This window comes from Grus americana, chromosome 2 (assembly GCF_028858705.1).
Source record: "Grus americana isolate bGruAme1 chromosome 2, bGruAme1.mat, whole genome shotgun sequence".
NCBI lineage: Eukaryota > Metazoa > Chordata > Aves > Gruiformes > Gruidae > Grus > Grus americana.
The window spans coordinates 31550011-31568715 of NC_072853.1; the positions used below are offsets into that span (position 1 = coordinate 31550011).

At 37.6% G+C, this 18705-nt stretch overlaps 1 protein-coding gene across 3 annotated transcripts; it reads left to right on the plus strand.

Annotated features, from left to right (window-relative positions):
• The first annotated feature begins 1814 nt into the window (after nucleotides 1-1814).
• On the plus strand, nucleotides 1815-13433 carry IMPA1 (inositol monophosphatase 1). Of its 3 annotated transcripts, none has more exons than XM_054818698.1 (9): nucleotides 1815-1921; nucleotides 3683-3764; nucleotides 4917-5050; nucleotides 7017-7121; nucleotides 8404-8449; nucleotides 8588-8696; nucleotides 9403-9511; nucleotides 11002-11153; nucleotides 11585-13433. In XM_054818698.1, exons 2-9 carry the CDS (start codon nucleotides 3702-3704, stop codon nucleotides 11701-11703), a joined length of 837 nt encoding a protein of 278 aa, XP_054674673.1. In that variant the 5' UTR covers nucleotides 1815-1921; nucleotides 3683-3701; the 3' UTR covers nucleotides 11704-13433. The 3 variants fall into 3 exon arrangements, with proteins under 3 accessions (XP_054674673.1, XP_054674675.1, XP_054674674.1); XM_054818700.1 differs by having other exon boundaries at nucleotides 1839-1937; XM_054818699.1 differs by having other exon boundaries at nucleotides 1893-2301.
• The last annotated feature ends 5272 nt before the right edge of the window (nucleotides 13434-18705 follow it).

Consider the following 18705-nt stretch of genomic DNA (forward strand, 5'->3'; position numbering starts at 1 on the left):
CAAGAGCTCAATTTTACTCGGATATGTGACCTGTTAGATCAGCTGGGCAATGCTGTAGCAAACAAGAAATAATACATCACACTAAGAAAGCAGGCAGTAATCTCTCATACTTTTATTTTCATCAGTTTCCTTGTGTATCTGTTTTAGAAAAGCATGTATCCTGGAGTGTCATCAGTCTGATTTGAAGACTTTTATCAATAGATCACCTCTCTTCATCTTGCTTATCAGGGGTCACGTAAAAACAGACCTCCTTGCAGCTCAGTTGTCCTCACAGTAGCCTCTTACATGCAATACAAAATTTTCTTTCAGCTGGAACGGAAATTGTGGTTTGGATTAGGGAAATTCTTACACTTGAGAGAATTTCAGGCATTTCTGTTTGTTTTACTTCTGCTCATTTTAGGCTCAATGCAGAATTTGAAATCCTCTTACAGAGCCTGTAAAACACCTGCTGTAATGTTAATTCTACTAGTAATGATGTTAAAGAAGCCATTTTCCATAACACTGGCGCAGTCCAATGTAGCTTGTACTGAGACATGTTTGGCAGCTTGCCTCAACAAAAACTGAATCAGAGCCGAAGCGCCTTTCAATTGGCTGTATGCTTTTAGTATAACCTTGTAAAGAATGACTTGCAAAATAATTAGTAAAAACACACCTTATCATCTCTGCAGTTCTTTCATGACTGTGAATACTTTAAAAAACAGGCTATATGACTATTCCTTTTTATGGAGTGGGAAGGAGGAAACATGAAAAGGCACAGCGCCTTGTACCACACCACAGAACCGATGGGAATGGAAACAGTGTCGTCACTGAGGTGGAAAGGACAAAACTGACCCCATTGGGCCTTGAACAAGTGCCTAGTCATGGGTTAGACTGGCACTGGGGAAACGAGGTAAAACTGCTTCTTTTGGTGATGCAGGCATTTTATGATCATTTTAAATCACAAAGCAAACTACGACCCTTGTCCTCCTTACAGTAGATCATCATTTTACATATGACAGTAAATGACATCAGTTGCGATTTGTGAACACAAGACACCATCTCAGCGTTTTACCTTTACTTAATGGAAGACAATAGGGTCAAAAGACCACAGAAAAATGACAACATTGGCATCAGTCTGGGAAAGAAAACTTTTTTCCTCAGTGTAATTTAATATAATAATTATAGTAATTATAGTAATCTTGAAAATGTATCATTTGAACTGCAAATTGATTTCAAACATTTTTGTTCAAAAGCTAGGGAGTTTTCTAGGAAATGTATTTACTGTTTATTTTAAAAATATCCGTTATCTCTAGTTAGTGATTTGGTATTATTGTAATTAGCAGTAGTGTCAGCAGGAGGGGCTGGCAAGGGGGCAAAGGAAGCTCTTTTGGGTGCCGAGTTTTTCAGGAAAAAATAAAGACTTCACAGAGAAGAACCACATCTGTAAAAAACTTTCTCGTTTTACTGCTTTTAAGCACTGTAACCTGAATTGATTAAATGCTGTTTTACTTCGGGGGGACTGTTACACATACGTTCATGTTCTTTTTCATGGGCCTCCATGCTTTTTTCCACACGTTGAATAACGCAGTCTCGTTTTCAACCCTGGCGCCTTCAGCAGCTAAAAGCCCAGGTAAACGCCAATCGCGTGCTCCACAGGAGAGCGTTTACGGTATCTTCATACTGCCTCATCCAATTATTAAAAATAAATCGGCATTAAAGGCTAATTTCAACATTTTAACTGTAATCCGACAGAGCAGATACCGTCACCTAGCCCCCCGCGGCGGGCATCCACGCCCCTTCCCCCCACACCCTGCGCAGGCGCAGCGGCAGCCACAGAGCACCGGGAGGAGGAGGCGGGATGAACGGCTTCGCCCCTGGCGCCTGCGCAGTGGCGCGCCTGCGCGCCTCGGCGAGAGCGGGAGCCGCCGTGGAGGTGACAGCGGTGGAGCGCGGCAGCGGTGAGCCTCTTCCTCCTTCTTCGGTCGCCATTTCGGGATGCCGTGAAGGGGATGCGTTGTTGCCTCGGGGGGCTCTGTGGCCCTGCCATCGCTCGGGCCCGAGCGGTGGCAGGGTCACGCAGCCGGCCGGCGGGGCTGGAGGTGCTCTCACCCTGGCCGGGTAGTGTGGGCCGCCCTTCGGCCCGGGATCCAAACCTCTACTTTGAATGCACGCCCTGAGTTTGTGGGACACACTCGTCACGGGGCGTCCTGAGGGGACAAAACTAAGCTGGGGAAAAAAAATACACTTCTTCCAGTCAATGTAGGCGCTGGTATTTAACTAGAATACGTGTTCTGGAGTTACTGTTTTGGTGAGGTTTTAAATGTAAGGGATGTTTTTCCCTCTGCTACATGAGTCTGTGCCGTTGTACTGGATGTCAGTGTACTTTAAGGTTCTACTAGTACTACTAGTCCTTTATGCATCACAGAGTAACTTTATCTAGTGCTGTTGTACCCAGCTCTGTGTCCTGACAAATTATTTCTGTGTTTATATAACAGAACCTATACTTTAAAGGCTATGATAAGTAAAGAACGTTATCAATGTGATTGAAGCATCATATCCCTTGCATTTTACCCAGCTTTTCTGGCCATCTCTACCAGTTTAGGACCAAGGCTGAAAGAGGCAAGGACCATTAGATGAGGGTAATTCGACTGGAGACTTGTGTATTGTGTTAATTGCACAGGGTTTTTTTATACTGTTTCAGTGCTGAGTTGTTGGTTGGTTGGTTTTTTTTTCCTCTGATCATTTATCTAATCTTTGTGAATCTGCAAGTGTTATGAAACTGCTACCCAGATCATCGCTTAAAGACTAAATCACTTAAGTAGGAAATACCTAGAAGGCTTGTGAAAGGGCTAGGGCTCAAAAATGAAACAGACTTCCAAAATTCAGAATGCCATTTTGTCATTGAATGAAATTGTGGTCTGTTGTGGGTATATCAGAAATAATGTACAATATACTGATTTGTATTTCACATTGCTCATGAAAGTAGAGATGCATGGAAGATAATGTATCTTGTATTCCTTCATTATATTAAGAATATAGAAGACACTTTTAAATGACTGTGGAATCATGTAACTTTCTTATGTAGGATCAAAACCATTTCATATTTGTATTTGGAATAAACCCCTAGAACAAAGCATGGAGGGCTAAAATACAGAAAGGGTAGATTTGGGGTTTAAGATTCTAATCTTCTAATTTAACATATTCAAAGTATTTAAACCATACTTAAAAATAGACTAAACTGTATGTCAGCAGTGTTCTGCAGTAAATTACAGTGAAGATTCTAGTATTTTAAGCAAAAAGGCCCTGAGCTGTACGCTATATTTGAGAATATGCTTGTGTGTAACCACACTATTGCTTTTCAGAGCCTTTATGTACATTGAGGTCACTGTCTAAATCTGGAATCTTGTATATACATGTAATTTTCAAGACTGAGGCTCTGTACTTGTTAATGTTTTTATGTTATGCCTTTCTGATAATCACAAAATGGGGGGAAAAAATCTGGTAACTTAGAATAAACTTTTAATACTTTTTAAGTTTGGGATTTTTTTCGGAGTAAAGGATACGACAAACTTCTATATTCTAGCCAGAAAAAAAAAAAGTGCAGTCCAGAACAGGGGGAGTATTAAATTAGAATTTGTTTAAAAAAAAAAAAAAGGCAAAAAAAAGCCATAATCATTTTTGTGTTAATCTATCCTTTTGGTAGACTGTATATCTAAGAAAAGATGGCAGATCCTTGGCAAGAATGTATGGATTATGCAGTTGCTTTAGCAAGGAAAGCTGGGGAGGTAAGTATAAACTATTTATAAATAATAACATTATTTATTGTGTCTAGTATGCATATAGCTTTTGAAGTAGTTTGATGTTTGATATTCTTCTGAGGAGTATTTTGTCAAAAACATAAATTAGCAGACTTGTTAAGTGATGTTCAAGGTGGGAGTGTCTTTCATGTTTACAGCTTGGTTATTTAAGAAAACAACTTTACACTTTTCTTTGCAGAGTCCAATTAAAGACAAAGGAGTGTCTTCTGTTCCTAAAATTTGATTTAAAAAAAATTTAAAATTCTGAATTGTGGTAAACAGAGTATCTCTGATGTTCCCCTTAAACCGTACCTGTTTACTGTATTACCTGAAAGCTGTTGACAGTCTTTCTTGCAAACACCTCAATCAACTTTACACAGTGGTTTGTTCTCTTCATGAAGACTGCTGTACTTCTATAAATAAGAAGCATCCCTTGCAGTGGTGGTACTTTGCCCATTTGTGGTCTAAGATGGCTTAGACCAAGAAAGACTGCACATCTTGGCAAAGCCTCAGCATAAGGGTGGTTACCAAATGTTCAGTTCTTGGTAGTTCTGCTTGGTATATTTGAATGCTATTGCAGCCAGACAAGATGGCACATGTGCTAATTCTGTCCCCTGGAGCTGCAGAGTCTGCAGAACATTGTCCCTGCAACAACCTCATTAAAGTCTTCCCTCAGAAAATCTTTCTAAGTTGTAGTAAAATAATTCTGTGGGCTGTGAGGCATGGATTCTTGCCTAAGCTCACTCTGATAGTTTTAAGATCATAAATGCATGGTCTGGCTAAAAATAACTGACTTAAGCTCAGTCTTAAGCATTTCATTCAACTCTGGTATTTAAATGTATAAGTCTAAAACTTGTAACAAAATAGAGCTCAGTTTTGTGTACCAGCGGATCTTTTTGTAGTACTTAGATTTAAGGTCATGTAAAAGTTTGTGCTGAATAGGACTGGAGACAGATGCAGGGGTAAGCCCCAGCTCCTGCAGTTAAATCCAAGTTTTGTCACTGCTTGTGTTTGTGTTTCATATATGCGGTATCGAAAATTACAGTAAAAATGATGCTCAAATTTTTGGGAAAACTAGTATTTTCCATACTGTTAATGGAGAAAGATTTTTTTCTTTTTTTTTTTTTCTTTTGTTAACAGATAATCCGTGGAGCACTCAAAGAAGAAATATCTATTATGACTAAAAGTTCACCAGTAGATCTAGTGACAGAAACTGATCAAAAAGTAGAAAACTTCATTATTTCTTTGATAAAAGAAAAGTATCCTTCTCACAGGTACGGCTTCTTATCAATACACTTTTGATAGAAGAAGGGGAGAGGTGACTGGAAGAAGAAAATGGAAAGTTTATGATTTTGCTTGGTAAAATTTCGTTACGATTGGCATGCTGGAAAGTTACAGAATTCTCCCTTACCCTCAATGTACTATGTATTTTAGAGTAGTAGTGGGTTGAAGTTTTGCCCAGGGCTGTAGTAGCAAAGTAAGGTGTCTCCAGGGTCTACTGACATGAGTTTAGCCTTGCTCAAGGTTTATGCTGAAAGTCACTTCCAGTTGAGCCAGCTGTAAATAATTTCTTTGTTATTTATGTTGGAGAAACAAAGGTGGCCCCAAGATACCCAGAACCCAAATTTCTTGTCTGCTGTTGAAACTAGCATGCCTTCGCTCTCTGTGCTGGATGAGTCCCGTGGTACTGAGTGTGCCTTTAGCAAATCTCCTACAGTTTAAGAACATCAGATGTCCTTAAAAGACAGGAAGTTCTGATTCTGCATAACTGAAAGTCTGTCATATAAAATACTGGGGTTTTAATTGCTCTTCCCTTTTTTTTTTTCCCTCCCTCTGCCCTTCCACTCCCTCCCCCCCCCAATAAATTTATTCTTGAAGGATGAATTCTATGTATTTTACTTACTTTTATTTACATGGGGCTTTCTTTCCCATTTTGACATAGTGGCTCAAGTTTTAATACAGTTTCTTTAAAGTGACTTTTCTAAGTTTTCTTGTGTTTTCTTGGAGATTTTCTTATTGTAGCCTATGTGAAATGTAATAAATATGCATAGAATTGGAACAACTGATGTGATGCAAAATGTCAGTAACCTAACTGAATTAGTGTAAGCATACAGACTTGTGGAATGACCTTGAAATAACAGTTTCTCTGACATTGATAAACATTTTAGAATATTTTAGCTTCTTTTTGTATTAGATAATTGATACCACATTAGTCATACTGGTGTTGAATTTCTTTCTAATGAATTACTCATCCACCTAAATCACTGTTCAGTCTCTCTCCTCTTTGTGAAGATCCACTGGTTTTTGGAAACATGCTGTTTCTTTCTGAGCAATCATCTTCACTTCCATGGTTAATCATAAAACTCCTAATCAATATTAAAGGGACCTTATTTGTTTACTCACAGCAGTTCTCATTTTACATGTTTGTGGAGGAAAGCATGTGTTTGATGCATACTTTTCATAGGTTGAGTAATATGTGATAAATTTAACAACATGCAAAAGGCATGGAAGAGAATTCTACCCACTTAGACTCATTCCAGTAATTTTGCAACTCAAAACAAATACTTTCACGAGCAGCAAAAATTGTGAAATTTGCGTTCCTGTGGCACTGTGCCTTGTGTATCCCTTGGGTTTAGTATTATGGTGGAGCATGCACTCTACTGTCTTCTTCAGGAAGAGCTCTGGTTTGGATTTCATCCCTTTACCATGTTACCATTTTGTAATGCTTGTAAAACTAAACAGTTTTGAGACTAACAATTTTCTGTCATATTTGGATTGAAATCAGACTACAAATTTAACAGTTACTGCAGTGGTCTAACCAGATGCCTCTGACCACAAAGACTTTGTTCAGTTAAAACACAAGCTCAAAAATAGTGGTTTATAGCACAAATAAACTGAAAGGTATAAATAGCTACAAGTATTCTGACCATAATTTGATGATGCTGTTACTGAAAATAAATGATGAATACTTCAGTGTTCCAAATGCCAAATTCCAGTAACGGATATTAAAATCTAAAGTTCTTTTCCCCACGTGTTGTGCTTATCTGTGACATCATAAGTAATGATGGAAGCTTGGTCAGATTTTTCCATATAAATTGTGTATTTCTCAGCTTTTTACATATGATCACTGGTGGTACAAACGCGTGCATCTCACTTCAAGAATTTTAATTTCAAGGACAGTGTTGTAATTCAGACATTTTAAACAATTTCTTTGTGTCTTTTAAATGTTTGCTACTCTAGCTTCATCGGAGAAGAATCTGTTGCAGCTGGAGAGGGCAGCATTTTGACAGATAACCCCACATGGATTATAGACCCTATTGATGGAACTACCAACTTCGTACACAGGTCCACCTTTAATTTTTTTGTGTTAGCAACTTCAGCTGATTACATTTTTTCTTTCTCCAGTTCCATGAGAGTAAGGTTTTTCCACTTTTAAACATCTTTAAAAGAGATAATATGAACTTGTTAATAGTTGCAAATTACTATTTGCATTTATTGAGAGCTATTGGGCAGTTTTTGTCATCACTTTAGCATTTCTGTAAGTATTATAATAGTCTCACTCTGTAACCAACAGCAGTTGTTCCATGAGAGGCCTGTACTATATAGCAGGGGTCAGCAGCCTTTGACATGGGTGCCAAAGCTAGATGGGTAACAGGACTCAGAATTAGGAGTTGCAGCATCTTCAGAGAGGCTTTGGTGAGAAACAATAACAGCTCCAAGTGCTGATTTCTAAGAAACTTCAAATTCATTGAGATCTAGGAGCCACTACCATGAAAGCAAGCAAAATATCACCAGTGATTGTCTAGCGGTATTTTGCACCAGGATGAGGAGGGGGCTTTCAGTCTAATGCTGACTGCCTATTCCTTCTGTCTTTGAAACATGATAGATTTTGGCCCTGATGAGCTTTTCTGAGTGTACTTGATTCCAGTTTTGAAATGACTGTTGATATGTGCGCCACAGCTGCTGAATCCTGCTGAATAACATCTTCAAAAAGCTATAAGAACAGAACTCATTTTGCTGGATTTACGGACTTAAAAGTGAATATTTTGCAGATAGTAAAGCAAATGTTTTGGAACTGCAAATCTTGAAGAGTAAAAAATAATAGTAATAAAAATATTAATTGGTTGATTGCTAAAAACTTAGACTGAGATGCAAGCCCACCATGTCCTATATGCTCCCACTGCCTTCACTCTTCCCCCTGCATTTTTGCTTCTCACTTCAATATCTGTCTGTCTTGTTGCTTTGGTGGAGAAAGTGGACGTGGTGGGAGAGAAGTGACTTGCTTTTTTTGATGAGACCATTTTGGCCAGCATGTTCCTTCTGAGAAAGGTTAGTAGCATAGAGGCTTGCTTGTATTCTTTGGCTAGAAAATGACAGTCCCTAAGCTGCAACAGGCTTAGTTTCAGTGGGTGGAGAAGTTTGTATTTTAAATGGTAATTCGTCTTGTTGGGTCTATTTTCATAGTAAATTTTGCAAGTTCCAGAAAACTAATATTTCCTATATAGTCCAAGTTTCTTTTTGAAATACACATTACATTTAACTGAACATTGTTTTTATTAAGAGTAAGTGTGGTAATGAAAGAAGCATAGTATCTCACTATAAATTAGTGAAATGTTTTGTTTTGTAGGTTTCCATTTGTGGCAGTTTCAATTGGCTTTGTTGTAAACAAAAAGGTATATTTTTTATTACTTAATACCTAATCAATCAAAACCAAATTAATTCCTTGTTGCTAGTTATAACTAAGATCTGTACTTTCATAGTAAATAGGAGGAAAGGGGAAAACCTCAAGGAATCTTTACTTTTTCTTGCAGATAGAGTTTGGAATTGTTTACAGTTGTGTGGAAGACAAGATGTATACTGCCAGAAAAGGAAAAGGTGCATTTTGCAATGGTCAGAAACTTCAAGTATCAGGCCAAGAAGGTAAGGTGAACTGAGTAGCTTATTTCTAGTAATTACATTTATTTTGCAAATGAGGCATCAACAGTTTTAGACCTGGATATATTACTGTTTCTTAGCTCATAGTTTTGGTTTGCAGAGACAGGCTTTTTTTTGGCCATGAGTTGTTCAGTTTTGAGAAACAGCTTTTATGTTCTCTTTGATGCATACAACATGCTTGTGATCTTTGCAAAATCAAGACTCAGCGATTGAAGATTTTATTCCTTGTGTGTGTGTGTTGTAGTTTTTTGTTTGTTTTTAGTTCTTTGTATGTCTGTAATCCATCTGTGAGTCTGTTACAAATCTACCAAACAATTCAACTTCTTCCAAGTGTGAACTAGTGGTTTAAATCAGTATCACTCTTGTATACTTACTACCCTATGTAAAGTAAAATTCACACTTAAAGTGAGACCTTTAAAGATCTGAGGACTGTTCTGATTTTTATAGCAATAGAATTTTATTTACTAACGGCATTGATTGATGTATATGCGCAATTGAACTAGATCGTGCATTGTTTGCTGTGTTTTATTTTTTCCTGACATTTTCTGTGTAAGAACAGATTTTTATACATTCAATATATGTAATATTTATATTAAAATGCCTTTTATTCAATCTTGTAAGGATGCAATGAATAATTACTGTTATATTATAAGTTGTACTGTTGGAAAAGTGAGGTTTTTTTCTTTTCCAGACATTACAAAATCCCTTTTAGTAACAGAATTGGGATCAAATCGTGATCCAGACACTATAAAAATAATTCTATCTAACATGGAAAGACTTCTCAGTATTCCTATTCACGGGTAAGATACTTCCTATTTTTTATATTTACTGATAGTGTTAATATTGTAATAAGTAAATACAATCATTTTTAGGAAGAATTGGTTGCATTACATTTGACATCTTAAATGTGACGTATGATTTAAATACTTTTGTCTTGTAACTTCTGCAGAGAAACTCTAAGTGTGTTTGACTTTTTCAAGCTGGGACATACATAAGACAACCCTGACAATCAGTATTGAGAAGCAAAGCATATTTGGTTTTGTAGGACTAGAAAGTATTGTATTTACTAGTTAAAAAAATTAAATACAATTTCATGCCTTTTTTTTCCCCAGAAACACAAAAGGAGTAAAATTGGATAGACAGAAGCTATATTACATTTCTTAGTTTCCTTTCCCTGTAGTGATGAAAATCATTGGGGTTTTTTATATATATCAGAAGATAAAAGTAGATCTCCCTTTCTGCTTTCAACACTGTACAATTTTTTTTTTAATCTGTCCAAATAGTTGAAATTGTCCATAAACTGCTCTTACTTTGGTTACATTCCCTGCTTCCTCTCCTCCAGATGAGCCAAAGCCAGCATTTCCACAAACAATTTTACATCTAAAGGTGGTTTCAGTAGTTAGTTTTTTTGTTATTCAATGCTACTCATGTTTCTGATCTAAAAGGGGTTGTAGTTTTATGCTGAGATTCTCAGGATTCTTGTTTTAACACTTAACGTAGGTTTTTTTTCTACTTTCAAAAAGTCTTCTGATGTCATTAAACAATACATGCTAAATTGTAGGTGGGGAATACGTTTTAGGTATGTTGTCAGTTCAACTTTGATATTTTCTTTGTAAACAATAAATTGAAATTGGAGTTGTTTCTTACAGTAACATAGCTGCTATCAGTTACAATTTAATGTATGTTTTACTGATAGTTGACATAACTGCAATTATTTGTACAAGTCACACTTACTAAATGCATCAACATTTCCAAAAGAAACTGGAATTTGTAAAACAAGAGTTTTGATGAAGTTATTCAGACCAAGTTTATGCTGTGGAATTTGTTTTTTGTGATTACTGCTCTTAGGGTTTTTTTGCAAGTCTGAGATGCTTACTGAGCATCAACAGAGAAACTGAAGTAACTGTTTTTTCAACGCTGAGGACAGTGTACACTCCACGTGAATTTTTGTATTCAAAAAGCAAAGTAGAATATCTGTTACTGTTTCATCTTCCATAATATATTTTAGGTTAAGAAGTTGTTTAACTTGTGTTTTCACTCTAAAACAAAATTACCAGAATTCATAAATGTAATTTCTGGAAATTTGCTATATTTGGAGAGCTCTTCAAGATACTTAAGCAACACTTCATTCCCAATTTTTTATTTGTTTCGCTACAGCGTTCCATCACATTTTCTCTAGCTCAGTTCACTTTGTGTATGCTGCTTCTGTGTTCTCTCTGCAGTGTAGACAGACATTGTGACTCTCTTGCAAACTGTTCTCAATTAAAAAAACCAACTATGTCTCTTCTAGGATTAGAGCCGTTGGTACAGCAGCTGTGAACATGTGCCTTGTGGCAACGGGTGGAGCTGATGCCTATTATGAAATGGGGATTCACTGCTGGGATATGGCAGGGGCTGGAATCATTGTTACTGAAGCAGGCGGAGTACTGCTAGATGTATCCGGTAAATACACGGGCATGCATGATACTCTTTCATCCTTTTAAATAGCTAATTGGGAGTAAAACATAGCTGAAGTGAGAAGGCAAAGAGGTTTTTCAGTCCTCTTTCCGAGTTACCACTACTGAACAGAGTTCCCATCCACTTAATAGATGAAGAGAGAGTCAATTGTGTGTTCTTAAGCTACAAGACAACCTTTACTCCCTTGGCTGAGCACCTGGAAGAGTGAAGACAGACAGTAAACATACACTGAAGAGAATTTAAATGTAGCTCACATGAGATACCTGTTGTGTTAAATGCATTTTTATCCAGAGGCAAAACTTGGTCCTAAATAGTAATGTATCATTTACACTTCATGTTTTTCAATGCTCATTTTCTTGCCAACTTGTAGTTTTCTCCAGATGCAAGCTAGTTACTTTGTTTGCTTTGATTTCTAGGTGGACCATTTGATTTGATGTCTCGAAGAATAATTGCAGCAAGTAGTCAAGCTATAGGAGAGAGAATAGCCAAAGCACTTCAAATAATTCCTCTGAAAAGGGATGATGCAACTAACTGAATACCAAAACTACACCTATGAAATTATGTAATGTTGTCTCATACTCCCATGTGGTGGTTGTTCTACACCTTGAACCTGATAAAAAGATAGATAAATAGATGTTAGTCTTTCAGTACTGGTATGACTGCTAAGTAGTGTTTTGAGATTGGGCAAACGTTGTAAGTAAGCTTTTACTGTTAGGTATTTTATTTAACTTCAAAATGACATAAAGATCTATAAAAACAAGCAAATGTATACAACTAATATTTTCAAGTTTTATACTACACTGGAAAGCATAGCAAGAGACTCTTGGATGTAGAGATAAATAAAAATTACTAGTTCCATAAGTGACAAAACAAAATTTACTGTCTTAACACCACATCATCGCATCTGATCCTGAACCCAAAAAGATAAGGCATTACTGGTTATCCAGTCTTTCTCTGTCTGGTCTATTGTTTTCTTCAGTGTCATCATGTATCCATTTCCTTACATTGTTACAGTTTTTGTAGCAGTAGTTCACACATTTCCAAGCTTTTTTTAGTTGCTTGTAATTTTGGCTCTAATTTAAAGTCATTACTTAGCTGTCATTGGTTTTGTAGTCATCATTCTACCTTTCTCATGGTAGATAAACACAATCTCTTCTTTAGCCTCTTATGTGGCCAGTACGTTTCCAAATTCATTACAGTTGCAAAAATAATAAGTTATTGTGCCAGAAAATATGTGTATCTCCCAGGAATAAGTTCTGAGCACACCTTCTATCACCAAATAGACTTACTCTAAGTAAGTCTTGGCAGTTATAATTCCTGTTAATTTTGCTTGGATTTCTCCATGCATGAGTGTGTTTCAAAGTCTAAGGAATCATTAAAATCCAGGATAATTTTCAGTAACTCAGCTGGCAAAAAAATAAGCCCATAGTTCAGATTTTTTTTTACATAATTTTCTATAACTTATGAAAGCAGCAACCAATGTGGATCAGGTTTCCATTGTGTTATAGAGGCACAAAAGAAGGTATGTAACTAAACCTGAAGGGTTTATAAATCTAAGAAATATAAGTAATTTTGTTCTTGGTATCATTTGTTTTAAACTTCAAAAAATATACTAGTTTTTTTAATTTTTGTATTTAAGATTGTTAACAGTATCAGTGTACTGTTCAAACAATTAATGCACTTTAAAAAAAAGAGTTAACTTAGATCAGTTTTTAGACTGAGTTTTCGGTGTCTAATGTTTCCTAAAGAAAGTTGTCTTATTGGTGGTCCAGTCAAGACACAGCAATGCTTTGGAAAACCTGACTTTTTGTACTGCTGTCCCACTATTTTTGTTTTGGAAGATGGTATTCTCTGTCTTGAAGTTTCAACAGATCTCTTATTATAAATTTCACTCTTTTATATCAGTTGATTTTTGCAGATTTTGCAGAAATACTTAATTTGAAGTTGTATCAAATGCCAAATGATCAATGTCAATGAGATCAGCCTGCTATTTAATAAAATCCTCTCAAAAAGCCAGACTTAAATTAATTTTACTTTTTAAATTACCATTGCCAAGGATAGAAACTTTTTGAGTATTTCACTGTAACTTTATTGCTGTAAATGATATGAGATCATCATTTCTTGAGAAGTATGTCTACCATTTCTGTGGCTTTTGTATAACAAATTCTGCATAACTTTTTTAAACTGATTTATTTGTGAAATGGAAAGGTCTAAAAAATACTTGAGATGGGAGAGCACACTCAAAATAAATATGCTTTAGCAGCAGCAGTTTTAGATGTGCTTCCTTTCTTAACATTCATCAGAGTCTAATGCTGGGTCCCAACAAGCTGGATTTGTGGGCTTCAAACTTTCTCTGAGTTGAACACTTTCTCTTCTTGGCCTCTGATGTACATAGATCATAAACTGTTGTGCCTTTAGATAAGTGGGATTATGTATACACCTGCAGCAGGTTTTTAGAGTGAATATTCTAACAGCTTCCAATGAGATCATGGTGTATTAATCATTTCTAACCTCAGAGCTCAAATTTTAAGGATGATCTTGCCTGTGATTTGTTTTGGAGGACCATCACCTCCAAAAGCATGCAGCATTCTCACTGTTAGCTTTTCTAATAATGTTCTTCAAGGAAAAATTTGAATTTCCCTCTTGGCCCTCTCACTCTGTTTGTGTTGGAGACCAGTCCAATTTTTTTTTTTTTTAATCTATAAATGACAGTATTTATCAGCCTGCTTTCTTTTTAACTTCAGTCTCCCTTTCAAGGGGATCAGAAATCCCTGTTGTTTGCTACTTTGCTAAGCATTATCTTCTCAGATAACTCTTCATGTAATATGTGGCCACTTCTTTTCGTCATGTGAAAGGACACCGAAATGTAATTATTAAGTTTAAAGACATTTTCTTTTTGGTTTTGTGTTAGCCTGGAATTTTGGCAAATTTTTGTAATAAGTGTTTTTTATAGTAAAACACAGAAGTTGTGATTGCTGTGTAATCAAATTGCTTTTGAGAGACTATATATGAGGTAGTTTCTGAATGTTCAAAACAATAAACCACCTGGTTTTGTTGCTTTGAAAGATTTTTATATATATATATATATATAATTTAAAATGATAATCTCTGCCACTCCATCTAAGATAAAGTTATATATTTACAAGATACCTTTTTGCTGGGCAGTGAGACAATCAGAAAGGAGAACCAGTTACCACATATTGAACAGATAGACTGTCAAATTAAGATCATGAATATTCCTCATGAAGACATCAACAGTCCAGTAGACAGGAAGCTTTCTCACATAAGACTTGCTCACTGAAAAGCTGACTTCAGCTGGCAAATTCTGCTGTGGTTTGAATCTCAAGTCTAAGTGAAGAAACACTCAAAACTTACAAGTGCAAGAAGGAGGAGATCAGGCAGACAGATTCAGCAACTGGAGCAAGTGAAAAATTCCAAGAAATACTACTGGAAATTAAAGGACCATATGGGCAAATTTAACCAGTCCCTTCACCTTTACTTTGAGAATTTATAGAATAGAATTTGACTGAATGGTCAACATCATCACTAACTATAGTTGCTACAGAGCCCACTGCTATTCTTAACAAAGGTCTTCAGAGTAGGGGTACTGATTTTTAGCCCGAGACTAAAACAGTCAGTACTACAAAACAAGTAATACTGATTCTTAGCACTGATAAGTATGAGAAAGGGGAGGTAGCCTTAGCCTCCTGTCCTGGCTATCAGCCCTGTTCACTAGTCCTCTCCGTTTATTCATTTGTTGGTAGTTTGTGATTGTTTTCTATGACAACCTGCAAAGCTTTGCTCCTTCAAAGCAGGATGTTCTGGTAGATTCAACCCTTCAGCGCTTTTCCCAGCATGAAATCTTGCCAAAGACAAAGTCATAAAAGTCTTCAGGCTCTCGTCCAGCCCTGTTAAGCAGCCCTCCAGAAAATCCCTACCCCCCCCCCCGCAGTGAAATACAGACTATTCCTCGTAATATCTGTGACCCAAAGCTAGGGGTTTAATTCTGCATAGTCTAATGCCTAGGTGTGAACTAGACATTCTGACTAGATATAAAACATCAACCTGTGACCTTAGTATGAAGCAATTTAAATAAGGGAGATCTCTCTCTTTTCCTGAGCTGCTTCCCATCTTCTCAAAGCCAGCTGCTAATTCAGCTCTATTCATTACCTGTGAGTGAAGTAACTGCTTCACAAGTCGGATCCTGTTGCTAAAGTGCTGACAGACTTTCCAACAGCATATTGTTTTTGGATCTACAGCAGTTGGCATGGCTTCCTTTGTTTGCACAACCTCCAGACTTCAGGAGGATATTGTAAGTGCTTTGACGTCTCAGGAGTCTCTGCCAGAGTCAGCCAGATCTCCCGGACAACATAATCCATTCGATCTCTGGATTACTGCTGGTCCTGCACCAAAAGTGACAGTGAATGTAGTCTGTCACATCACTCTTTGGTTTGTACAATCTTCACATGGCTTCCCAAAGATCAGCAGGAGCTTCTGAAGTGTCCTCTGTGCCCACTGTCTGCTGTCTGCCTGCTACAGCAACAGGGCAAACAAAACCTGCCACGCTTCAAAGCCACATGCAACATCCAGAATGAGCAAACTGGAGGACTGCCACTGTATTAAAAAGCTACAAACACTTCAAAGCACCCCAAAATACAACAGCAACTACTGTACCACGTCAGTAGGAAAGAACAGAAGCCTACCCGGTTTTGTGCAGTGGAAGATCAAGGTTTATGTTTTGTTATGTCTGTCCTTAGCTCAGCAGAGACCATGCTTACAGCCACGTAAAGCAGTTAATTCAGACGAAGTGATGCTACCTCAAATACTTGAGAACTACTTTCATAGCAGCTCTTTCTCAACTTGCCGTGCTAAATCTCCCTCCTCTGCTGTCCCTTGAAGAGAGGCATCTGTACTGTTTGCCCTGCCTGTGCCACGGGTGGGGTTCAGTCTCGGAGAAGACTCACACAGGCTCAAAATAAGCCGCGCACCCCTCCCGGCCTCACAAAACACTAGATGGCAGCCGGAGCCAGCAAAACACCAGAAGGCCCAGGATCCCTTTTTTATAGCTGAGATTCCCTTTTCCATTCCCTTCCCACCCTCCTTCTGCTCTCTGTAACTATTGTTGGATACAACTAAGGGCATATCTGAGAATTATTCAAAAGAATTATACCACAAATTTTTGAGGACTTGGGCCCTGTGTTTCTGTGACTTGACAAGAAATTTGAAATAGGACTGGTGTCAGCAGCATTAGCTTTCCCTCCGTTTTAATGTAAGTATATTGACGATTGTGGTATCTATCACAAGAACATGAATCGGAATTCTAAAATAAGATAAAAGCCGTACAAATGATCACATTATACTGCATTTAAGGCTGTAGTCATTTCCCCTAGATTTTTGCTGTCATAAATTAGGACATGCCTTTTAGAAGCCTTTTCTTAAACCTACCAGATAATCTTCTGGGTGATCATGCACCAATTTGTATGCAGATACAACAGCCCTGGGACCGCAAATCCAGACACAAATGAGCAGCTCTTTATGATATGTGAGATGCAACTGTTTTATTTTCCAAGGAGAACACAAAGCCCAGTATTTTACCTCCAAATGTGTTGTGATGATGTAAAGGAACTTTATCAGCTGTGCCTGCATTGTCCCTATACCCTATAGCCTACTCCGCTTCCTAATAACGAGTAGCAAAAGGAGAGCTGCCTCCTGGAGTGCCCGCAATGCGCTTTCAGTACAGGTCAGGGTGACTTAAAATGAGCAAGCTACTCTAGTGTGGATCAGCATGATAAAACTCTATTCTACTATGTTTTCTCTATGGTATTGCAAGAGAGTTACACTCTCCTTCCTCCAGCTATCCTCAGTTGCAAATTCTCCTTTGGACAAGAGAAAAGCTCCAAATGCTGTTTGTGGCAGTGGGGACCTTGGCTGAGGACAAACAGCTGCAGAAAGAGAGTCCCAGCTGAGGAGATGTGTTGACCTGGGGAATTCATGGGGGGGTGATGTTGGGGAAGGCAGGAGAGGGGCTGGCCAGAGAAGGCCAACAGCAGCAGGTAGCCGCAAAAAGGACAAGAGGTCCTAGTTTGGGACCAGCTTATGGTAGTACCTACAGGGAATTTTTCTAGTTTTAGAAAGGTCATTCTTTTCCAGTTCTCTCGATGAATGGACAAGGTGACATCTATATAGTTTTTCTATATAGCCATGTAGAAAGTCTCTGTAGAGATTTTCAATTTTCTACAGCTTTTCCAGGTCTGTGAGTTCATCAGGATTACTTTATTATTAACGGCAGAAACCTCCACATTCTGGATATTTGCATTGGTCTTTTGTAGGCAAACAGCTAAAAAATACTTATTATTTTCACCTCACCACTGAAAGCTAAAAATAATAAAATGTCCCTTTATTTCTGCTTCATTATACTTGAAATTGTGATTACAGTTCTGAACAGTCCTCCAGCAAAACACATTTAAAAGAGAGTAATGGTTAATGTTATTAGAAATTCCTGTTTCAATATTTATTCAGGTGTAATTAGCAATGTATTAGCTGTGTAAAAGTAAATTGTATCCCACTTCATCTGTGCACCTTGTTCGGCTCACGATGTTGAAATGGAATTCATAATGATAAGCTGTCATAGCAGGGGGAGGTTAAAAGCTTTACTTCTGTAGGCACTTAGATCTTAATAGCAGTTTCCACTGAAAGAAAGTGCAAACCCAGACATAATGATTCCCATCAACAGTCATTTGTGTATCTGACACTGAAAAACACTGCTATTCAGTCAACCGAATCAATTGAGACAGAAAATATGTTTTCCACTACTGCGCACTCCTGTTCAGTTAATTTCTCCTATCTTTTATTGAAATATCATGGAAAATTCATAACTAGTAGACTCTGTCAGAAGTATTTCTTTCTGCCCTTTGTGTACCTGCTAACTACTAAGCCTAATACTTGACATTTTAGGAAACGCCAGCCCAACTCTATATTCAAGTCAGTTCCTCCATTTCAGCAGGCCCTGTTACTGTTATTTATTTCTCCTTCCTGAAGTTTTCATTGCACTCTTCAACGCACCTCGGGTGAAGTCATGTTGATTATGTCTCCTTGAGAATCCAGAATAGAGAGCTGATTGTCTAGTTTTCCCATGCGATAAACATGGAGAACCAGGAACTCCTCAAAACAGAGCAATGTTCAGCAGTGGAAGTTCTTAAAATTAATCAGTAGGCAGAGCTGAGGAGTGGCAATGTGTTTTGAATCCTATTCCTAGAAGAAATTTAAAACCAGACCTCAAAAAAGGATGTAGCGGAGACTGAAGTTGAAATTCACTGAGAGTTGTTAATTATAAATTACATCTGTCCAGGGAAGTTCTTGAGCTGAAAGCGGCTGATAGCTAGAAGTGTACAGGCTGGGAGGTTCTTTTGTGGTTGTCCTGTTCTTATTGTGGTACTGGAGCAGAAACCGTTTTTTCACATGGCCAGAGACAAAAGCACCTGCCTTGGCAGGAGGCAGAGCACGCTCACGGCTCACAGGAGTCCACATTTAGTTCCTT